Consider the following 23030-nt stretch of genomic DNA (forward strand, 5'->3'; position numbering starts at 1 on the left):
AGACAACTGGTGCGAGGCCGGGGCGCACGACGCGGCGTAAAGAGCAAGAGCCCACGGGCACTGGCTGGTTCAGAGTTTGGAGGCTGCGCGAGGGGGCGCCGCGGGGAGGGATAAAAGGCAGCAACAAAGAGCACAGACCTCATCCAGCAGTTGGTTGACTCGTCCCAAAATAGCCGGCTCCATTTGCTGCTCCCCACGGTCTGCTTCCAGGCGCTGCACCCGGGCCTGCAGCTCGGCTGTCCGAAAGTGGGCGAGCAGGCTGAGCGCCAGCGAGCAGAGGGCCAGCACCAGTAGCCCGCACGACCCCGGGCTCGGCAGCCGCGCGCAGCGCTCCACCGGCGCCACCGCCAGCGCCACCGTCCCGGGCGTGTCCAGCTCCCCAGGGCCGCGGGCACCGGCGGCTGTCGCTTTGCGGGAGCGCTCTGCTACCATCCCCTCGCGTACTGAGAACCAATAAATAAATAAATAGAATAAATAAAGGCGAGAGCCGCTGTCCAAAGGCGCGATCCAAGCTGCGGGGCAGGGGGAAAGGGCTTGTGTCGCTGGAAAATGTCCCTATCCTTGGCTCCCGGCAAAGAGGATGGAAAAAATAGCAGCTGGAGGGGGAAAGCCGAAAAAACACAACCAGCAGTAATTGGGGTACACCCAGGTAAGAAAAAGAAGTTACTTCGAAGAACGTTCCAAGTCCAGGAAAGTTAGGGGAATTTGGCCGGCTCTCCTTTCCGCCCCGTCTTTCCCTTCAAGTATCTGCAGAGTCCTGGAGTTGGTTCTGCGCCGTCTGTCCTTCTTGGTGTCTCCCGTCTCCCGGGCGAGCCAGTTTCCGTCCCGGGGCGAAGGGGTGCACGTGGAGGGCCCCACGGGCAGAGGTGGGTCGTGGCCGCTGCCGAGGAGCGCTGGGGCCGATTCCGGCGCCTCTGTAACTTGACACACTGGCTGCGGCTGCACGGATCGGATGAGCAAGCCGTGCTACTTCCCAAACTAATCTCTCCCGCCCCGCTCCCTTCTCCTCCTCCCCGCTCCTCCTCCACCTCCTGCAGGGCCGACGGCTTGGATTTGTTTATTTATGCAAACTCGCCCGGGGTGGGGGGCGTGGTCTGCAGCGCCCGCTGCCCCCACCCACCGGCCCTGGGAGCCCCTCTCCCGCGCTCCCTGTCCTCTTTGAAGCGACACTTGGGGTTATTTATAGACAGGAAGGGGGTGTGGAGTGGAGCTGGGGCTTCACTTCTCTCCCTTTCTCCGAATTCACACTGAGGGCCCTCTTTGCTTTCCTCATAAGTCATGGGTGCAGGCATCACTTTGCTTTCTAACAAGTTGGCAAAGCCAGCCTTTGGGATCCTCCAAGGAGCCCGGCTGAGTTACTGTCAGGCGTCTAGATGTGTCTTTATCTCCCGAGCAGGACTATCTGAATCCCTTCAGCTGCCATTGGGCATCCCTGTCCTGTCTCATCCTCTCTCTTCCTACCCAAACCAGCCCCACCTTGGTCTCCATACCTCCCACGTCCTGCAGCTGCCCCAGCGCCTTGGGTGGGGCTCATTTCTCCAACCGCATTTTTACTCCAGTGTGAAAAGTCAGCCCTCCAGCGGGGTAGCAGAACTGGTGCCCTTGTCTCTCTTTTAGGACCAAGACATAAGGTACAGGTGAATAAAAACTGAGCAGAGGCTTATTCCAGAGTACCCAATGGGCCAGGCAGTCCTGCCGCCTGCCAGTCCTCATGCCTCCTCTTCTTGTCTGCCATCGACCTGAGACCTGTTCCAGCCCTCCGCTGTCAGACCAGCCTGCCCCAAACATCACAGCCATTAAAGGTGAGCAGTTCTCTCCTCTGCTCCCTCCTGCTGTCATTTCCTATGCTCCAGTTGAGAACGCTGCCTGAAGGGCATTTTGTAGCTTCCTCTCTTCTCTTGTCACCTCTCCCATTTTAAGTAACATTTGTATCCCAAGAGACTTTATCTCCTTGCACCTCTTGACATTCCTGCGGATGAGGTGATGGGACGGAGTTTATGGAGAAAGCCTACTTCCCAGGAACAGTGCGGGGGCGGGGTAGGGCATAAAAGGCTGGTCCCTGAAATGGAAAACTGAGGTGGGTAGGGTGACAGGGGTGTTTCTGTGATTCCATTTTATAATAACAGGGTTGCCAATTTCACGTTTTATATATTGACCTGATCAGGCTTAATATATAATCCAGTATCACAGCACACCTCAGAGTGTGGCATATTTAATAGAGTAACATAGCAACACAGTACTTGTATCATAAATAATAAATGTTACAACATTGCCTGCCAGGTCAGTTAGCCACTAGGGAGGACTACAGGGATAGAAAGTGATGCTGCGGAAAGGACTGGTGGCCAGGAGCTCTGGGTCAGCTCCAGCTCTAGCATTTCCTTGACATGGGACATTGGGTAAGCGTGCCTGTTTCCTTACCCTGTGAAGGATATCTCAATTGAGCTGTAGAGAGTAATCCTTGAGAGAACACAGTGGTGTTGATGACCACCAGGGGACGCCAGAGAATTTCTGCACTGAGAGGTACAAGCCCCGGGATCCAGGGACTTTGATTTGGCTCCACCTTCACACACACCCCCACACCCCCGGCAAGGGTAGTGGGAATGGAGGAATTAAACTAGGAGGGTAGTTTCATTCCTTCCTTATTCCACAAGCTGATCTTTTCCCTTTTAAGACTTTGGGACCCTCAGGAATGCTACGGCAGTGAAACCTAAAAGATTTGGGGCTACAGCATCCTCTGTGATTGGGAGCTGAAGGGGGAGGGTGCAGCAGTACTAGCCTGACCCTTGCATCAGAAGTGACATGTCTGGTGGCTTCCCTGCTGGCGCAGTGGTTAAGAGTCCACCTGCCAATGCAGGGGACACGGGTTCGAGCCCTGGTCCGGGAAGATCTCACATGCTGCGGAGCAACTAAGCCCGTGCGCCACAACTCCTGAGCCTGCGCTCTAGAGCCCGCAAGCCACAACTACTGAGCCTGCGTGCCACAACTACTGAAGCCCGTGTGCCTAGAGCCCGTGCTCCGCAACAAGAGAGGCCACCGCAATGAGAAGCCCACGCACCATAAGAAGAGTAGTCCCCGCTCGCTGCAACTAGAGAAAGCCCGCGCGCAGCAACAAAGACCCAACGCAGCCAAAAATAAATAATTAAAATAAATTTATAAAAAAAAAAAAAGAAAGAAATGACATGCCTGAACCCTGAGGCATCCAGGGGGCTCTGGGGTCACAGAAACTCGGGAATTCTCTGTCAATGTTGGATCAATGTTCTGTCAATGTTGGAGTTAACATCTCTAGAAAACAGAATTTCTTGCTTGTAGCAAGAAGATAGACTTTCAGTGCTAACCCAAAGAGTTTGACTTTAATCTGTGGTCATGATTCCACTCCTAGATAAAAACAGATACTCTTGGGTGCCAGAATGGAAAGCTAAGAAAAAATGTCCCTGCACACACAAGCTGTACTGTTCCTAAAGTACTTTCTGTGTTTTTCTGCTTCCACATATTTGCTCATGCTGGTCCCTCTGCCAGTGAAGTCCATCCTTCACTCACCTGTTCTCTGTACCTTAAAATCCTGCCAATTGCTCCAAGTTGAGTCCCTGTGGCTCTAGTGGGGTTGACCCCATACCTGGCTCTAGGGTATGTGAACTAATCTAACCAATTAGCATCTCCATCTCTCCTGGCTACAGTGATTGGGCCCAAGATGGGTATGTGGCCCAGTTCAGGCTAAGGAGAATCAGGCTGGAATGATTGAGAAGGGAATGCTATTTCTTTGCAAAGGGTTTTCTTAAAGAGTAACAACTACCGCAGTGGGCAACTTGCCTGTGTTCTTAAAGGTCCTGCCTGAGAATGAAACCAACACAGGAGGCAAGCAGAGACGGAGACACTGAGTCATGAAGACAGTATTTGAACCCTTGGATCAAGTCCCGAGTCACTACTCATCTGCCTGTTTGTTTGGCCCTCAGTTCATTCTGCCTGGAACTGCTGTTCTCTTTCCTGTGCATATAGGTTCCTACACAGGCCCCATGGGACTGCATGGTCTGTGAGCACCTGACACTGGGTCTTGTTCCCACCAGCAGCTCAATGGTAGGTGTGGACTGACTGATGGATCAGTGACCTGCACCATCCCTCCCCTCAGTTGCAGGAACACAGAGTTTGGGAGGAGATGTGAACTCCTGTTCGGTCTTTGCTGTATGTCCCCAGTCTCTGCAGCTATGATCATGGCAATGATGGGCTGTGTTGAGTACCGACATGGCACTCAACATGCACCATCGCATCCAATACTCACAGTGGCCCTAGGAGATAGGAATTGTTCTCCCCATGGTTCAGATTTTAAAAGCAGGTGCAGAAGTGGTTAAGAATCCACCTGCCAATGCACGGGACATGGGTTTGATCCCTGGTCCAGGAAGATCCCACATGCTGTGGAGCAACTAAGCCCGTGCGCCACAACTATTGAGCCTGCGCTCTAGAGCCCACAAGCCACAACTACTGAGCCCGTGTGCCACAACTACTGAAGCCTGAGCGCCTAGAGCCCGTGCTCTGCAAAGAGAAGCCACCACAATGAGAAGCCCGTGCACTGCAACGAAGAGTAGCCCCCGCTTGCCGTAACTAGAGAAAGCCCGCGCACAGCAACAAAGACCCAACACAGCCAAAAATAAATAAATTAAATTAAATTAAATTTAAAAAGCAGGAGCAGAGAGGCTACACAATTTGCCCAAGATCACACAGCTAGTAAACAGTGGAGCCAGCACCTGAAACCACTCAGAACAGCCTCCAAGTGAGCAGGAAATGGGTTCCAGAGCTGTCCATGAAATGAGGCCAGGTAGGAGATTTGTGCCGAATTATTCTTGAACCACCTGAGACCAGAGGGATGTGAGCTATTTGGAGCCTCCAGCTGTTCCTGCAAGAGGTCATCAGGAGAAAGCTGGGAAGGGTCTGGGAAGTAGAGTGGACAGTTGGGCATGACCTTTGCTAACCACAATATTCCCCAAATCCAACTTTTTAGGGTCAAGTGATTCTATGGACAGGTCCACTAGCCCACCCTACCAGGCATTCTTCTCAGGCTGGGGTAGACAGCTACATCTGTGGATTCCATCTGGAACCAGGTTCATAGGTAGGTCCCTCCCCGACAAGAATCTGGGCTTGGCCAGGTGACTCCTTTTGGCCAACGAGACATTAGCAAGTGTCACACAAGCAGAGGCGTCATAAACACTTGCCACTGGCACTTGCAATCTCCCTTTGAAAGCCAGCCACCATGCTATAAAGAAGCTCGGGATAGACTGTGGGATGATGAGAGGCCACCTAGAGTGGCCCCGTGGGGATGAGAGGCCATCTGGAATGTTCCAACCCCAGCCAAGCTCCCAGCCAAACCTCTACAACACAGCCTCAGGTGTGACCTCAGCTATGTTACTTGGAACAGAAGAATCACTCCACTGAGCACTATCAACTCACAGAATTGTGAGAAATAAGAAATCATCCTGTTTAAGGAACTAAGGCTTGGGGCCATCTGTGATGCTGCTATAGATGCCTGAAATACTGTCCTGGTTACTGCACTCTCTCTCCTAGGCACGGTTGGGGTCCTGACCATTCAGAAGCACGCACACGTTCTTACACACATCTCGACCAAAGCAGATTGTCCACGGGTAAGTCAGCACACACCCGTTCTGGGCACGTGTACGTACGGGTGCACATCCTCATCCACGCACACGCTGGGGGTGGCTTGGAGACAGCCCAGTTGTGCTGTGGGGCAGCTCTGGTCACCCACAGCATTTGCACTCCCCTGCATGTACATCCTTGTACGTGTGTGCAGAAATGTGCATGATCTCATGTACCAAAGCACAGGAGCAGAAAAAGGCAGGTACACACAGTGAGATCCTAGGTTGAGGGAGCTGGGGGGTGGTGGTCACACCCCAACACACGTGCACACAATCATTCATGGCCTGAAACCGTAAGTATCCAAACTCCTCCAAGTGAACAGGGTCCCCCAGCGTTTTCATCAGCGTAGCCTCTGCACTTGGCTCTGCTCTCTACTTAATGAGAGAGTTTGTTTTGGCCCCAGTTAACAAGGCTCCCAGGGCCTCCTGGGCAGGCTGGCCCTCCCCCGCACATCTGCAGCCCCTGTCCCTCGACACCCATCCTCAGCTCTGCAGAGTCACAGCCCGTGAGCTGATTGGCGTGGCTGTGTGGGAAGGAAGTGGGGACTCAGGAAAAGGCATTTCCAAATGTCCTATCTGCAACTCCAAGCAGGGGCCTCGGGCTGGCCCCCAAAACCCCAGTGCACTCTCCTCAGAGACACTGCATGCTACTGTCCTCTAATCTGGGGCAAACTAATTTAATCTCAGAGCCTGTACAAGGGCAAGATTGAGAGCTTGAGACCAAGAGAATGCCTGCCTTGCTCACCTTATTTCTACTGCAGGCCTGGCCTTGGTTCATTCTCTTTGGGATCCCCATCTGGTGCAGGTCAGTACCTCCCAACGCCCAGCACAGGGGCAAAGCCTCTTCAGTGGCTCCCCTTTGCCCTCAGGACAAAGTCCAAATCCTCTGTCCTCCTCAGCCCCTGCCCACCTCTTCAGCAGAAGCCCCCACCCTGTCCCTTTGCACTCCACATTTCAGCCTCAGTGAACCACTGACAATTTCCCCCAAACACCACACTCTTTCTCCCCTCCAGGCTTTTGTACAGGTAGGTTCCCCTGTTTGGCGCGCCCTCCCTGCACCCCTTTATCTGATTAACTCTGCTCATCCTTCAGGTCTCATCCCCCGAGCACCCTCTCTGTCCTGCATTGTAGCTCTTATCCCTGTCGGCCTCCACCATTAGTCTGCCTTGTTCACCACTGTGTCCCCAGCACCAGCACAGGGCTTGGCAAGTGCTCCATAAATATTTGCTGAATGGATGAATGTTTGAGTTATGAAGACCCTTATACATCCCAGTTCTCCTTGCCTTCCCTTGCCCATCAGTTTCTAAATCTTACAAAAAAGGAAGTAGATGCCCAGGTTAATGGAGCTGAGAGAGAACCAGAACTAGAATCCATCCATCCATCCATTCATTCATTTGCTCATTCGCTCATTCATTTGCTCATTCACTCATTCAAACCACCATTTCTTGGGCACCTACACTGTGCTGAGTACTGAGCATACAGAGATAAATACGGTCATCCTGATCTCTAGAAACTCATAGCCTAGGGGAGGGAAAAGACACAGGTCACAGTTAGGACATGATTTAGCCTACACAAGACAGACTAGGATAACAGTGGCTCAAATGAAGTAAGTTACTTCACTCGTGTGAAAGTCTAGGCTTGTCTGTCACCTCAACTCCACAAAGTCACCAGGGGCCCAGGCTCCTTCTATCTTGTTGCTCACTACATGCAGGAGTCAGAAACAGAGCTGAGAAGCAGGGCTGTGATGCCCATGATCATAAAGCCTGGGAGAGAAATAAGGAACAGGGAGTCTACAGTGTATGGGAGAAATTATGGTAGGTCCCCAGGCCAGGCCTCCTTGGGTGAGGTTTCCCAGTTGGGGCTACTGTGTGGGAGAGTTGGACCTGTTTAGAGGACTGGGCATGGGGCAGGCAGCAGAGCAGAGAAATCCAAAAGGAAGGACAGATCCGAAAGAAACTAAGCAGGTGGAATCTACGGAACGTGATCCTAATTGGATGAAGTGGGTAAGGGTGAGGGAAGAGGTGAACATCTAGCCTGAGCCTCGGGACGATGCCTATGCCACAGACCAAGGGAATGAAAGCCAGGCAGTGCCAGGGGAAGCTGACTGTGAGGTGAGGTGGTGGGGGAGGACAGCACCAAACAGAGCTGTCAGAGGCAGCTGGAGACACGGGTGAGAAGTGCAAAGACCGAACAAGAGTTCACATCTCCTCCCAAACTCTGTGTTCCTGCAACTGAGGGGAGGGATGGTGCAGGTCACTGATCCATCAGTCAGTCCACACCTACCATTGAGCTCCTGGTGGGAACAAGACCCAGTGTCAGGTGCTCACAGACCATGCAGTCCCATGGGGCCTGTGTAGGAACCTATATGCACAGGAAAGAGAACAGCAGTTCCAGGCAGAATGAACTGAGGGCCAAACAAACAGGCAGATGAGTAGTGACTTGGGACTTGGAGAAGGAGAGAAAGGTGGAGACTTAGAGTTGGGTGAAGGTGCAGGATGGCTTCCTGGTAGAGAAGTGAGTACTGAGCAGGGCCCTTGAGCATGGCAAGATCCAGACAGAGGAGAGGACTGGGATAATAGAGCAAAAGTTCCAAACTTTTGTGGTACATCCTTGCCAGAGATGCATCATGTGACCACCTGACCCCCAACAGCCCTAACCATCTGTCCCTTCCATTCCTCTCTTCTCAGGTGGCATGGTCTGGTCATGTTTGGCATACATACCAATACTCCCATTCCCACATCATCAGCAGACATCACTAATCAACTACAGACCACCACTCCTAACACACACACAAAAACACTCTGCTTAGGCTTCTCAAAGCAGGAAGCTATTATCAATCGATTGAGGTTAGCGCTTGGGGTGAAACCATTTTGCTGACTCAGGCTGAGCTAAAACAAAGCACCATCTTTGAAATCCAGAAACGCTGAATCCTGGCCTCTCCATCTGCCAACTGTGTTCCTTTCAGTTAGTGTCTTCACCTCTCTGGATCTCAGCCTCCTGCCTGGGGCAAGAGAATATTAATTCCTACTCAGGGGAGTGCTGAGAGACTCAAACGAGACCATGTGTGCAAGACTCTAGTAAAGCACAAAATCCAAAAGAGATGACGGTGATGGCCACGCTGCAGCCAGACGTCAGAAGCCTCGAGCAAATGCAGCCACTAAGGCCCCATTTGCAGCTTTCTGGAGGAAGAACAATCATTTCAGGAGTGAGAGTGAGACGTAGCCCCTCTGAGCTGTCAGCCCGTGGAAACAGGGCTTGGAATCTGGGCCTCAGCCGAGGGATGGTGGAAGGGCGCCCCAAGCATGTGCTTGGAGAAGAGGCCTAGGACTCAAGCTCTCCCTCACAGGGAGAAAGAGGGGGGAAGAGCTGTCAGAAAGGCAGGCAACTGTGGGTTAAGAGACAGATGTTTTTGGTTGCTGACAGATGGGTAATGAAGAGCACAATTAGTTTACTGAAGCAGATCCTTGTTTACCAGCATCTGGGAACTGCAAGTTATGGTGTTGTATCTCTGTGTGCTCTCCTGTCCCCAGCCTTCTGCCCACCCCCATCGCTGTGAAATTCTTTGTCTTGACCACGGAGCTCTGTCTCTAAGCCTCAACTTAGGAGTGGCTCTCCTGGATTGAAGGGGAGAGTATACCCCTTGCTCAGAAGAACCTTTATAAATCCCCCAAGCCTCCACTGGCATATGACTCCTGCAGAAACTGAGCACAGAGAGGTCAGAATGTGGTCCAAGGTCACACAGCGTACTAGTGGCAGCGCTGGATCTGGGCCAGGTCTCTTCCCTACCAGGTATGGCACAGCCCCCAGGTTCAAGTTTGGCCCAGTGTCTGGACTGCAGCCGATGGCCAGTAAATCCAGGAGAGGCTTTGCCCTCCCCACAGAGCTTTGCTCCCTCTTGTTCCTTCACCAGCAGTAGCTGTGAAAGCAGAACAGCCTGGAATATTTGTTCCTGTAAACTTCATTACAAAGGCCTTCTTTTTCTTTCTCCTTTTCCTAAAGCCTGTTGCTTTGTTAAGGTTATTTCTAAAGTTGGGAGGGAAATGCCCCGTTTGTCTTTCCTATATGTCCCATCAGGAAATGAGGGCTCTTGCTTTCCCTGAGTGATCCGTTCCTGACGCTAGCTCGCCAGTGACAGTTGGGTCTGCTGTAGATATATTGACCTGAGTCTTCCTTTGGCTTTATATGGCTCTCGGACAACATCTGGAAACAGATGTTTGCTTGGAGATGGAGCAGGGGCAGGAGGCCTGGATCCAAAAGCAAGCCCCGCCCCCCAGAGAAGGGGGGCAGACGTGCTGAGGGCTCCTACAGGCGCAGGCCATGGGCTGCTGCGGGAATTCTGCACACTTGAAGGAACGGCGCCCTCTCTGGGCTAGGCACAGGCTGCTGCTACGCTGGGCCTGCCCAGGGATTAGGGTCAGTGCTTCAGAGGTGCTGGACTCTGTCCCCACAGCTCCCCTCTTTGCTCCATCCCATGGCCAAGGACTAGCAGTCCAGCTCCTTGAACATGTCAACTTCCTTGTTTTCCAGAGATGGAAAATTCCTGAAGGGCTGGAGACTTCATCAGATGCAAATTTGTTGAGGTTCCAAATGTGAAGTGCAGGGCTTGGCGCATTATAATCCTCAGGGCGAGAGTGATGATGGTAGGAATGGTAGTGATGGTGGTGGTGGAGGTGGTGGCAGAGATGACAGGGGTGGTCGTGTTAGGTGAGATAGGTCAATGTGGATACACACTAGGTTATACACCTGCTCGCCACGTTTCTCCCAGTTGCCATGTCTGTGCTTGGCACATGACCAATCTGGGCTAATCGTAAGAGCACACATTTCTAGCCATTGTGATTGGCCCAGAAGGTAACCAAGCTGAACCAACCAGGGAACTTCCCTGGGATTTTTCAATCTGAGCTTCAGAGATGAAAATTCTTTTGCTTTTGGGTCACTGAGCAGCCAGGATGTAAATCCCTGGCTCCCATGGACAGGTGTCTGTCTACAGAAGAAACTTAAATGAACAGCAGAGAGAAGCGGAGACGAGAGATGGAGCATCCTTTTGGTGTTTGAGTCCCTTGGGAACAGTCATCCCTAGGAAGGTCTTGACCTTTCCAGTTAAGCTAGTTGACTTGGGTTTCTGTCACTTGCTACCGAAGGCTTCTGACTGACCCTGAGCAGAAGGTGATCATGGAAGTATAAAGACGATCATGTGAGAGGGAGCCTAACGGTGATAAATGAAAATGAAGGCGGCAAAGACAACATCAATGATGGAGGTGGTTATGGTGATGCAATGGTGCTGCCAAAAATGGAGGTGGTGGTGATGACGGTTCAGATTTGATGGTGACATTGATGGAAATGATATTGGTGATGATGGCAGGAATCATGTAGATCGATCATGATGCTGCTGCTGAAGACGCTGAGGCATTACCGACCTAATCTGGGTACATATCTTAAAAGCACAGGCCCAAAAGACGCAAGAAAGGATTATAAAAAAGGGTGGGAGGAAGAACAAACTCTTCCAGAATGTCAGATGCTGTCCTTTTCCTTAGCTAAATAAGTCCTAGCTGAACCTGGAGAGGAGGGTCCCAGAACGTACCCCATAGAACTTCAGAACCGTGTTGGAACCTTCTGGAATAGAAAGACCCAGGGTCCCCAACCCCATCAGGTCCTTTTGGTCATTGCAAGTGCCTCCAGGGGTTCAGGCAAGAAGAACTTGAGGTGGGACAGCAAACGTAAAAAAGCACTGCGTCTCCTGTCTGACCATTTATACTTTGTTTATATCTGTGACTATTTATTCATCGTGATCTACTTGGTGAAAATGAGTTACTTCTGGAGAATAATAGCAGCTAATTTCTGTTAAGCATTGACTGTGTGCCAGGGGCTGTTCTACGTGTTTTATATACCTCATCTCACATGATGAAATCACCACAGCCATAGGTATTTCTATCCCCCATTAAACAAAAGAGAAAACTCAGGGAGAAGAGGCTATATGAATCACCCAAAGTCACACCATCATAAAAGCAGGGTGGGAAGCCAGGCAGCCTGGTCACCGGGGCCCATCCCCTAACTCGTTACACCCCACTGGGAAATGTGCTCAGGGTGGAACCCCACCTCCAGCAATGCTTCCGATCCAGTGCCCTCCCTGGATGCCTCCTCTTTCACCCCCTTCTACCCAAGAAAGCATTTTCCAGAGACAGGACCTGGGGCCAAATGGGGAGGAAGTGAACTGCTGTGGGTCCCATGGAAGAGGCCACCTGCTGTAGGGAGCTGCCTGGTCCTGCTGCCCCCGCTGGGGAGAGCTGACTGAGGAGAGCTGGGTTACTGGGAAGCGCCTGCCTCTTCCTTGGGGTTCAGTTCCTTTTCCCCAACAGAGGGCTCCTGCCTGCAGTAGTGAGCACACAGCTCTCTGCTTCTGATTCAGGCATAAGACTGTCAGTGTGGCGCTGGGGTCAGACAAACCTGTGTGTAATTCTTACTTCACCACTTTGGGCTGGTAACTACTTCTCTGAGACTTGATTTTCTCCCTTGTAAAGTGCAGATGAGAATTCCTACTTCCCAGGGTTATCGGGAGCATTCAGTGTATAAAGCACACAGCCCAGTGCCCGGGACCCAGTAAGCGCTCAACGAATGTCAGCCAGTGGTTTATAACGTTCTCGCTACTGTAATCCCTGGACTTCAGTCCTCTTGGTCATTCTCCTTCTCGTCCATGAGCAAGATCCCTGCTCTGCTACAAGGCAAGGAGAGAGGCCTAGGAGGGAGGAACCCAGGGCTAAAGAAACCCAGATCTGCCTCTAGTACAGGAGGGTCAGCACTGGTATCCTGAGCCGCCTCCCTCCCCCAGAAGTTATAGATCCCTGTGGCTGGGTTTCTAAAAATAAACACATGCCATTTCCACAATGGAAAATTTGCCTTAAGAAAAAAGAAGGAAAGTAAGTAAAACATTCCTTTGTCATCTCCCTTGGCCAAAGAGAACTAAGAAAGATAAATGAAGCCTTTTACACAGACATGGGAGGTTCCAGCTCTGGGCTCCACCCTGACGTGGTTCTGGTTTTGTTGGAGGCTCCCAAGGCTTCAGGAGCACCCATCCCAGTGCCCCTGGGAGGCCAAGGGGGGAGGGGGGTGGTTAACAGAGGGAATGTGGTCTTTGGGAGGGGAGTCCCGCTCCCTCCTCTTGGTGGTGCCCCCTGCAGGCAGCCAGCACCACGGGGCCGAGAACCATTATCTACAGCACGCTGCATGTTGGTAACCCCACGCTGAGGATGCGCCAGGTAAAAAGACTGAGTCCGAGGTCACCCAGCAAGTAAATGGCAGAGCCGGGACCAGAGGGAAGGCTTCAGACTCCTGGCCTGGGAACTCTTCTTCCATACCAGCCACTCTGCCCCGTCAAAAGCACATGCTCCAGAAACTCTGACATGAATCTGTTGTTCTGGGGTGTGGTGAGAAAAGCTGTGAGTCTGGAGTCAGAAGCCATGAGCTTTATCTGCCTGCTGTTTGCCTTCTGAGTAACCCAATAAGTCACTGCACAGCTCCGAGTCTCCCTGGTCTGTTCTGCAGGAAGGAGTACTGAGGCTACCGCATGGGGTTTTGTGGGGTGGGGCATGAACCACCTAGTACATGGAAAGGACTCAAAACATATTTTCAAACTCAAATCACAAGAAACCATCATTGCTTCTCATGGAAAGATTTATGGGTATTAATTAACTTGGCTGTTCTAAATTTTCCTACTATGAGCATATATTCCTTCTCTAACAAGAAAAAAAATTCTGCGTTTAAATAAAACACAAACCCGTTGTCTGTGCTTTTCAACTCCATTTCCTTTCCACCACTATTACCAGGAACTATTACACCCAGGAAAAGAAGAATTGGGATCGGGCCTCTAATATCATGCCACGTAGACAACCACCTACCTGACCTAGTGTCATTTGTTGGGTGGGATCCCCAAAGAGACAGACTTTGAGAAAGAGATTTGCATGCAGGGGGTATACTGGGGAACCAGGGCAGTGGGACAGGGCAGAGGAAGAAGTTTAATTGCACGGCAGTAGTAAGGGGTCTCTGTCAACCCCATGGAAAGCCGGGAGTGGGGATGCCCGGCAAAACTGCCCTGAATTGAAGGAGGATTGGTCTCTGTACCTCCATTCTCCCTCCAGTCCTGGGATACAGGCTACCCCCCAGGGAGGGAGTATGATCTTGGGTGACGCTGTTCCCTTTAGCCAAGTGTGAGCCATCAGCAGCAACGCCCCTGTGGCTGGGGAGCCAGTGCCTCTGTCCTGGAGGGGATCTGGGTGCTGCATCCCAGCATCCACTGCACCAAGGTTAAAAGCTAACCCTGCAGAAGGCAGACTCTTGATGAAAAGACGCCAGTCCTTCTCTGAACTGTCAACTAAGCACACACCTGACTCCTTGCCATCACCTACGTGGCCACCAAGACAGGGAAATTCAAGAATCAGGCATTTCATGGAACTTCCCTGGCAGTCCAGTGGTTAGGACTTTGCCTTCCAATGTCGGGGGTGTGGGTTCGATCCCTAGTCGCAGAGCTGGGGTCCCACATGCCTTGTGGCCAAAATGCCGAAAACAGAAACAATACTGCAACAAATTCAATAAAGACTTTGAAGATGGTCCTCATCAAAATAAAAAGAATCAGGCATTTCAGTGGTTGCATCTAAGCTCCTCCCTTCTCCTCCACCCCCATCTGAGTCCAGAGCTCCATCCACAGGGTGCCTGGAGGTGCAGGCACACAGCTGACCAGCGACAGAATTCTAACCCTCTTGCCAGGCCACAGAACCTTAAAAGAGCTCTGTATGTCGAGCATACTCCCAGACACCCAGGAACACTGGAACTCTAAAGGAAGGTCTGCGAGGCACTCTGAGGGGAGCCACCCTCCACCTTTTATCTGTCATGACACTCGGAGTAGACAGCCTGTTTACAGCCACTTCCACAGGCTGCCCAGACTTGGAAGCAGTTCAAAAATGTTTAGAATGTTCTGGGTTGCAAGTAATAGAAAGTCTGATTCAGACTGGCTGGAAAAATAAAGTGAAGGTACTGACTCACGTGAGTGAAAAGTCCATAGGCGGGTCTGGCTTCAGGTGATGTTTGATACAGAGTTGCAGCATCACTAAAGACTCAGTTTCTTTCTTCCTTCCCTCCCTCCCTCCCTCCCTCCTTCCTTTATCTCTCTCTCTTTCTTTCACTTTCTATTCCTCTCTCTCTCTCCCTCCCTCCCTCCATCCCCCACCCCTGCTTCTTCTGCTATGACACCCTCAGCCTCACTTCCTTTGTGGTCCCAAGATGGCTGCCCACAGCTCCCAGCACTACATCCTTTCTCATTCATATCCTGTCAAAGAGAAAGAGCATCTTACCCTAGCATTGCCAGCAAAAGTCCTGGTAATGAGGTTCATTCTAATTGGACTGGCTCGGGTCATGTGCTCACTCTGGACCAATCCTGGTGGGCAGGAGGAGGGAATGTGCTAACTAGTTTCACCCCTGGTGTGGAGTGAGTGTTGGGTCCACCCTCCTGAATCATTATCCTCACACAAAAAACAGGGTTATGAGGCTTCCCTGGTGGCACAGTGGTTGAGAGTCCGCCTGCTGATGCAGGGGACACAGGTTCGTGCCCCAGTCCAGGAAGATCGCCCATGCCGCGGAGCAGCTGGGCCTGTGAGCCATGGCCGCTGAGCCTGCGCATCCGGAGCCTGTGCTCCGCAACGGGAGAGGCCACACAGTGAGAGGCCCGCGTACCGCAAAAACAAAACAAACAAACAAAAAAACAGGGTTATGGGGAAGCGCAACCAGGTCCTGGCAGGCAACCAATAAATGTCCACATGGTTCATGGTGCTGTGGACCCCATAACCTCTTTATCAGTAAAAACACATTTAAATATTTTAATAGCACAAAAAGTTTTGTGATTCCTCATGTAGATGTAGGTGTTTCTAGGACCCTAACTGCGCACCCATGTAGAACGGATTATGGGCTGCTGATAATGTGGTTTTCTCTTTAGTTGTGTGCTGGATACTTGTTTCTGTTACATCTTATGATCTTCTTATGCTCCTCATGGAACCAGCACCCCAGATTTCATTGGGGGAACAATTTGTCCTTTTCACTCTGTGTCCATGTGATTTTGAATGGGACCATGCAACGTAGGTTGACCATGTGATCCAGGATTAGCCAATCAGTGCAGTTGCACCCTCTTGGCTTCAGTGATTGGTTCAGGGATAGACACATGACCCAATCTGTGCCAATGACGGCCAGGTGAAAACATTGTTTTCCATAATTAGGGGAGGAAAAGCTCCTCTTTTCTGCTGAGTTTGAGTCTGGGAGAGTGTAGCCTGGAGCTGACAATGGCCATCTAACCACAAGTTGGAGCTTGATTATGAAGACAACCAGAAAAGAATAGGACTGAGAAATGGACCAAGACTGCTTCCTAGTGACAATCTGAAACCGTGGAACGTGCTGCACCTGAAGCCAGAGCTATCTATGTTGGATTTTTCAGGAACAAGCCCTAATAATTCTCTTTTTGTTCAAGCTCAATGAAATGGGTTTTCCGTCACTGGCACCCCGATGTGTCCTAACAGAGTATGTGTTTGACTTAGCCCCAACCCCACTCACCGTGGACTAAAAGCTCCTGATTCATCTTGAGCAGAACCCAGGCTTTCAACGAGGACACTATTTCCGTGTCAAATGCTTCTGCTCCGGGGTGTCGAAACATGGGGCCTGTTAAGAAGAAAAAACATTTGTCTACAGTGGGTCCAAGTCACAGTGTCAGGCCATCATTACTGTGATCATTACTGTGAAATGCTGGAGAAAGAGGTGCTCCAAAGGGAGAAGAGAAAGGCACCCTTACAGAGGCATCGCAGGAGGCCTAGAGGTCACTCCCCAGGGAAATGAAGCCCGGCTGGTGGGAATGTTCCCCAAGAGATCGTGCATGGCTTTGCTGCAAACTCCCACTCATGCCTTTCCTCAAATGGCTAAATAATCTGAAGAGCTTTGCCACGTATTTTTCATTCCACATCCATACTCTGCCCGCCTGTCCCAGGCAGCTAAGTTCAACACGACTGAGACGTTCTTCTTGTGGAATTCAAGTCAACAGAATCCCATAACTCGTGGGACCGTGTGTCAACTCTCCCACTGTGTAGATTGATTTTGTCCAATTCAGTAGATACCACCGGGTGTCTTCTCCCGTAAGGCCTGGGTTCGGCTGGGCCTTCAGCAAGCACGGATGTGAATTAGATGCAACCCTTGCTCCTCAAAGAACTCAGTTGGGGGAGGTAGGATGTGAAAAGGCAGGCTATTATACAGGCTAAAAGAAATAAGGGCAAGGGAGAGTTGGAGCCCTGTGTTTTGAGAATGTGCAGGAGAAGGCGGGGGGCGGGGGGAGACAGGCATGACAGGACTCACTGGGCCTGCCTTGGTGCTTACCCTTCAGCAGTGGGGGAACCCCACTCCAGAGAAAGAAGGGAGGCGTTCTAGGCCCAGGGAAGAGTGGAGCAGAGACTTAGAATGATACAAGGCCACATGTTCATCTTTGCTGCTGCCTTCCTTAGGCCATGTCTCTGCATCTAAAGCTCATTGGGGTTTACGAAAACATCGTATCCAATGGGTTAACTGTAGGAACTGAGCCTTCATGGTCACATTACGGCCTTCCCTCTTAACTAACTTCTTGCTTTTTTGGCCAGGACTTTCCTTTCTTTGAGCCAATCTGACAAGCTCAAAGCAAAGCCAAGAATTACATCTTGGGCTTCCCTGGTGGCACAGTGGTTAAGAATCTGCCTGCCAATGCAGGGGACACGAGTTCAAGCCCTGGTCCAGGAAGATCCCACATGCCACGGAGCAACTAAGCCCGCGTGCCACAACTACTGAAGCCCGCACACCTAGAACCCATGCTCCGCAACAAGAGAAGCCACTGCAATGAGAAGCCCACGCACCACAACCAAGAGTAGCCCCCACTCGCCGCAACTAGAGAAAGCCCGCGTGCAGCAACGAAGACCCAACGCAGCCATAAATACATTAAATAAATAAATATTAAAAAAAAAAAAGAATTACGTCTTACGGCATCATGGTGGTTTCTAAATCACCTCCTACATGAGAACCCAATGGCACAAACTATAGCTGCGAACTTTACCTGTCGGGAATTGGCTGTATTAGATCATGAGCCGCTGGTTGTTACCATTTCCACGTTGTAAGGGTTTGGTTTTTGAGTGCAAAGGATTTGAGAAGAGCAGAGGAATGAGTCAGTTTCCAAAAGAGGTGATGATGGTGGAGGACGGGAGCATGGGCTAAATGAAGATATGGGCCAGGAAGGAGAGAGGTGAGGAAGAGTGGGGGAGCAGATACAGGAGCTCTATCTGGCAGTATAGACACTGAATATTTACTGCTCTGTGGTTTGGAACCACCATTCAACCCCTCTGTGCTTCATTTAGGAAAGATAAAAATATTGGAACTTCTTAGAGTGGGTGACTCGCTCCTTTGCTCAGGGGTGTGGGGGGAGTGGAATTCCAGCCCACCATCTCAGGAGTGACAGAGACAGAACTGTCCCCAGTCTTTGCTACTCTGTTTCTATTTCAAGGCCTTATTCTGCCACAGTAGTAGTGGTATAATCCCAGCCAATTTGGAGTCCTCTCCTTTTTAATTTCCCGGAAGCTTAAGTGGTATCCAGGCATCTGGTCTTCACTGTCATTTGTGATGTCCATCACTATGCCTGTCCCTGTTCATTGGTCCCTCAAGTTGCTGTGGAGATGGCCTTTGTCCCCTTGCAAGACCCTTGCCGGTCTCTCTCTCTCATCTGGTGCCGTGCCACTCTTGGGTCATTCCTGTTCTTTGGGGCCATCCTGGTGTGGGGGAACTTTCTGCAAATTTGAGGAGTAGAATCATTGCTCAAGTTTTCTTCTGAATTTTGCTGGTGTGAGCCCTTTATGCTGCCTCATGGCCCAAGAATTTTCAACTCAAAACCAGGAGACTCCTTTCCCTGCCTTCCGAGATCACAGTCCTCCCCTGAGACAACAGCACAGGACAGAATTTGGGTGCGGGTGAGAGGAAAGGAGCAAAGTATGGAAGGGGGAAATACTAGAGAAGTAAAACATTAGTTAATATTTCAAAACACAACCTGAGGTGTTGCCAAGGCTCCCCTGAAATTCAGAGAGGTTTAAGTGACCTATAAAGATAACACCACGCTAGTCACAGATCCAAAATGAGAATCTGGAACCTCTTTCTCCAGGCCAAAATGCAGGATTCGATCATGCTTAGGGATGGTGAGAAAACTTAAAAGACCACCAGTCTGACTGAACCATCCTGGGAGAGAAAGAACTGGAGAAGTTTCCAGCAATCACCCATAAGCATTAGGTGGTTGTGAGTTGCTGGCATTCATCTAAGCACTTTGGGCGCTCAGAAGAAAGTCATGGGGCCAGGTCACAGCTGAATCTTGAGGACCATTGTTTTCTTGAAGGAAATCTGGAAGAGAAGGTGGCTCTGAGGAGGGGTCAGAAAACCCTGCTGTATGAGGGAGGGTGAAGAAACAGGGAAGATTTATTCTAGAGGAGAAACATCTCTGAAGGCTGTCAGGTGGGAGAAGGACTTGATCTGGGACTTCCTGTAGGACCTGAGGGACACAGGGAGTCAGACTTCGGTCCTGCTGAAGGAAAAGACCTAAGGATTGGATTGAAAATGGAAAGACTCTCCCTAGAGGTAGTGAGTGATCAGGCAGAGGATGGACGATCGAGCAGAGGATGGACAAACCCTTGATGGTAAGACAGACCTTTGCATGGAACGTTCAATGAGACCTTGGAGGTTCCTGCCCTGCCTAGATGTCATGATTCTCTACACGCATGAGTTATGGCATCTCCCACCCTCATACGTTTCAACCCCACTAATCCATACCTTGTGGTAACTCAGACAGGTGCTATCTGAAGACATCACCAACTACGAAAAATGAGTTTGCTGAGAGATAGAAAGTGAAATTAGATTACAAGGGAAGGGCTTGCCCTGTCTATGAGAACAGACTGTTTCCGAGCCTTTCCGCATCTGTAAGCAATCACCATGGTAAATGACATCACTGTTCACTCTCTGCTCTCTGTGACCTTGCCTCATACCTGAGGCCATCAGCTACGAGTTCTCAATTCCCAGGCATCCTCACCCTCAGGTCTTGCACTAGTCAGATGTCCTGCCTCCCTCACTGAATGCCTCAGAGGATGAGGTGTCTCTCTGTGTAAAGGCAAGCATCCCACCTGTGTCTTTGACCTCTAATTCTCCTGCCTCCTCCAAGAGGCTACCCCATCCGTCATACTGTCCTCTCCTGGATCGTCACCTCTTCCGGTCCACTGGCTGCTTCTCCTCTGCCTAAAACTCTACTCAGGCCCCTTATATTCCCCAAAATGAAATCCTCCATGTCCTCCTCTAGCCTCTGTCCAAATCTCTCCTCCTTCTCATCCAACCTTCTCAAAAAAGCTGTCCACACTTGCTGTTTTCCAATGGCTCACCACCCACTTAAACCTCAGTCCACTGCAAACTGGTCAACTGAAGCTGCTCTTAATGTTCTTACTGACCCTGACTGACAAATCCAATGGACATTTCTCAGTCCTTAGCTACTGGTTCTCACTGTTGTCTTGAAAACTATTAAACACTCCTCTTCTGGAACTCTCTCTGTTGGTCTCTGTGATATCAACCCATCTCTTTTGATGTCTTCTTCTCTGTCTCCTTCAAGGGCTCTGTGGTGGCCAGTCTCCAAGATGGCCCCCAAAGATTCTCACCTCCTGGAGTTCATGTTACATAATCACTTCCCACATTGTACCAGGGTTGGACAGTGTGGCCAATGGAATATAGCCGAAGTGATGGCATATCACTTCTGAGATTAGGTTATCAGACAGCGTGGCTTCCATGTTGGTCTTCCTCTCATTCTCTCTCTTGGACCACTTACTTTGGGAGAAGCCAGCTGCCATATATTGAGGACCCTCAGGCTATCCAAGGAGAGGCCCACTGGGTAAGGAACTGAGGTTTCCAGATGATAGCCAGTGAGGAACTGAGGACTTCAACCAATAGCCCTATGAGTAAGCCTTTGTGGAAGTGGATCCTCCAGCCCAAATCAAGGTTTTAGGTAACACAGCCTCGGCCAACAGCTTGGTTGCAACCTCTTGAGAGATCTTAAGCCAGAACTACCCAGATAAGCTGTTCTCAGGTTTCTGCCCCTCAGAAATTGTGAGAACATAAATGTTTGTTGCTTTAAGCTACTAAGTTTTGGGGCAACTTGTTACTCAGAAACTAAGACTCTCTTTCTTTGACCACGTATATGGAGCACCATGAAATGTTAGTTGTCCCCAGGACCCCACTGTTATGACCTTGTTTCTCACTCTTGGTGCTCCTGGGGTGGGGCAAACACTATGGGTTGCCTATCCAACAGTCTTCCCACAAGCCCTATTTCTCCCCTGCTGGTAGAATCCATCTCCCATAATTGAGGCTCAAAATACCAGACACCAGCCTCCCTTGCAGCTAGAATTTGGGCATAAGATCCAATCCTGGCCCATGGGACCTGAGGAGTAGTCTGTTGGGTGTTCTGTGAAAGGTTTCTCTCCCTGATAAAGAGAAGGAGATTAGTGAGAAACTCTCCTTTTGCCTTCCAGCTTTTAAATGTCTTGTGTGAAGCATGATTCTTGGGGCAATAACAACTGCTGTTCTGAGAAGTGCATTCCATCTCCCACCCCATTATCCTCCTCAGCCACATCTACAGTGAGCACTGGAGAATATGCCCTCCTTGGGGGATGCGCAGTTTTCTCAGCCTGTTTCCTGCCTGTAGAATTTTGCACTCCCAAGAATTAAAACTTGAACAGTCACAAGGCTTTTCAGTCCAGAATTGTGATGAGTTTGACAGTACAACTCAAAGACATAGCAGTCTTCTTATCTATTTGATTCTAGACAACTCTATTTACCAACAGCCACATTCATTTATAGTTTTTATTTTAGATATACATTTTAAATTTGCTGAATTTCTTTCCTCTCTTATTCCCATTGGCCTCCACTTCCTTTAAGACACTAAGTTTTGGGGTAATTAATCACAGTTACGTTGGGTCTCTCAGGCTTAGATGGGAGAGCACCCCTTCAAGTCTCTGTTCCCTGAGTCAGTTTGTCCATTTGAAAAGATTCACCTCTTAGTTCATTCAGAGTTTTCAACAATGGGTATGACAGCCATGTCATCAATTTGCTCCTTACCACAGGCTGAGATTTTTCTGGGCCTGAATTTAAGGGTTTCTTTTTTTTTTGCTTCACATTGGTTTTCAGCAATTTGGTTGTGATGTGCCTTGGTGTGCTTTTCTTTGTGTTTATCCTGATTGAAATTCATGGAGTTTCTTGGATATATGGATTTATATTTTTCATCAAATTTGGAAAATGTTTGGTCACTATTTTTTTTCAAATATGCACACCTTCTCTACTCTTCTCCTGGGACTCTAATTACAGGTATGTAAGACCAATTGTCCAACAAGTCACTGAAGCTCTGTTAATGCTTTTTCTCTCTTTGTGCTTCAGTTTATCCTGTCTTCAAGTTCACTGATCTTTTTTTTTTTTTTCTGTCATGTCTAATTTGCTATTTAGCCTATCCAGTGAAATTTTTATTTCCTATACTACAGGTATTAGTCAGGATTCACCACAGAAACAGAACCAATAGGATATATCCCTATCTATCTACGTATCTATCTAGGTATCTAGGTATCTATCTAGGCATCTATGTATCTATCTATCTATCATGAGATTTATTTTAAGGAATTGGCTCACACAATTACAGAGGCTGAGAAGGTTATGATCTGCCATCTGCAAGCTGGGGAGAACCAGTGGCCTGAGAGCCAGCAGCACTGATGCTCTAAGTTCCCAGGCAGGCAAAGACTGCTGTCTTAGCTGGGCAGTCTAGTGCAAAGAGAGAATTCAACCTTTTTTGTCTCTTTGTTCTATGTATCTGGGCTCTCAATGGGCTGGATGATTCTCACCCACACTGGGGAGGGTGATCTGTTTTACTCATTTCACCAATCCAAATACTAATCTCTTCTGGAGACACCCTCACAGACATATCCAGAAATAAGGTTTAACCAGAGTTGTGCTCATCACATGGACGAGTCAAGGTGACACATAAAGTTAACTTTCACACTGTATTTTTCAGTTCTAAAGCTCCATTTGGTGCTTTTCAAAAAAAATGTTCCATTTCTTTCCTCCTTATATTAATATTTTCCTTTAAATACTTGAATCTATTTATAATAGCTGTTTAAAATTCTTGTCTGCTAATTCCATCACATGTGTCCTGTGTCTGAATCAGTTTCTATTGATTGATTTTTTTTTCCTCTTGGTTATGAGTGTCGTCTTTTGCTTCTCATATCCAGTGATCTCTGACTAGAAGACAGACATTTTCAATATTATCTCATTGAGCACTGACTTTTGTTATCG

The 23030-nt window shown here is 49.7% G+C and overlaps 1 protein-coding gene across 2 annotated transcripts in view; it reads right to left on the reverse strand.

Annotated features, from left to right (window-relative positions):
- LOC101317944 (protein FAM241B) overlaps positions 1-23030 on the reverse strand; it is a 286912-nt gene that overhangs the window by 143219 nt on the left and 120663 nt on the right. Inside the window, exon 1 of one of the 2 annotated variants that reach the window (XM_073793709.1) lies at positions 139-3942. The exons of the other annotated variant lie outside the window; for it this stretch is intronic. Coding sequence (XP_073649810.1) covers positions 139-432 — 294 coding nt within the window. The 5' untranslated portion in view covers positions 433-3942. Of the gene's footprint in view, positions 1-138; positions 3943-23030 lie in introns of those variants that run through there. 2 annotated transcript variants of the gene reach the window in all.

Source organism: Tursiops truncatus, chromosome 16 (genome assembly GCF_011762595.2).
Source record: "Tursiops truncatus isolate mTurTru1 chromosome 16, mTurTru1.mat.Y, whole genome shotgun sequence".
Taxonomy (NCBI): domain Eukaryota; kingdom Metazoa; phylum Chordata; class Mammalia; order Artiodactyla; family Delphinidae; genus Tursiops; species Tursiops truncatus.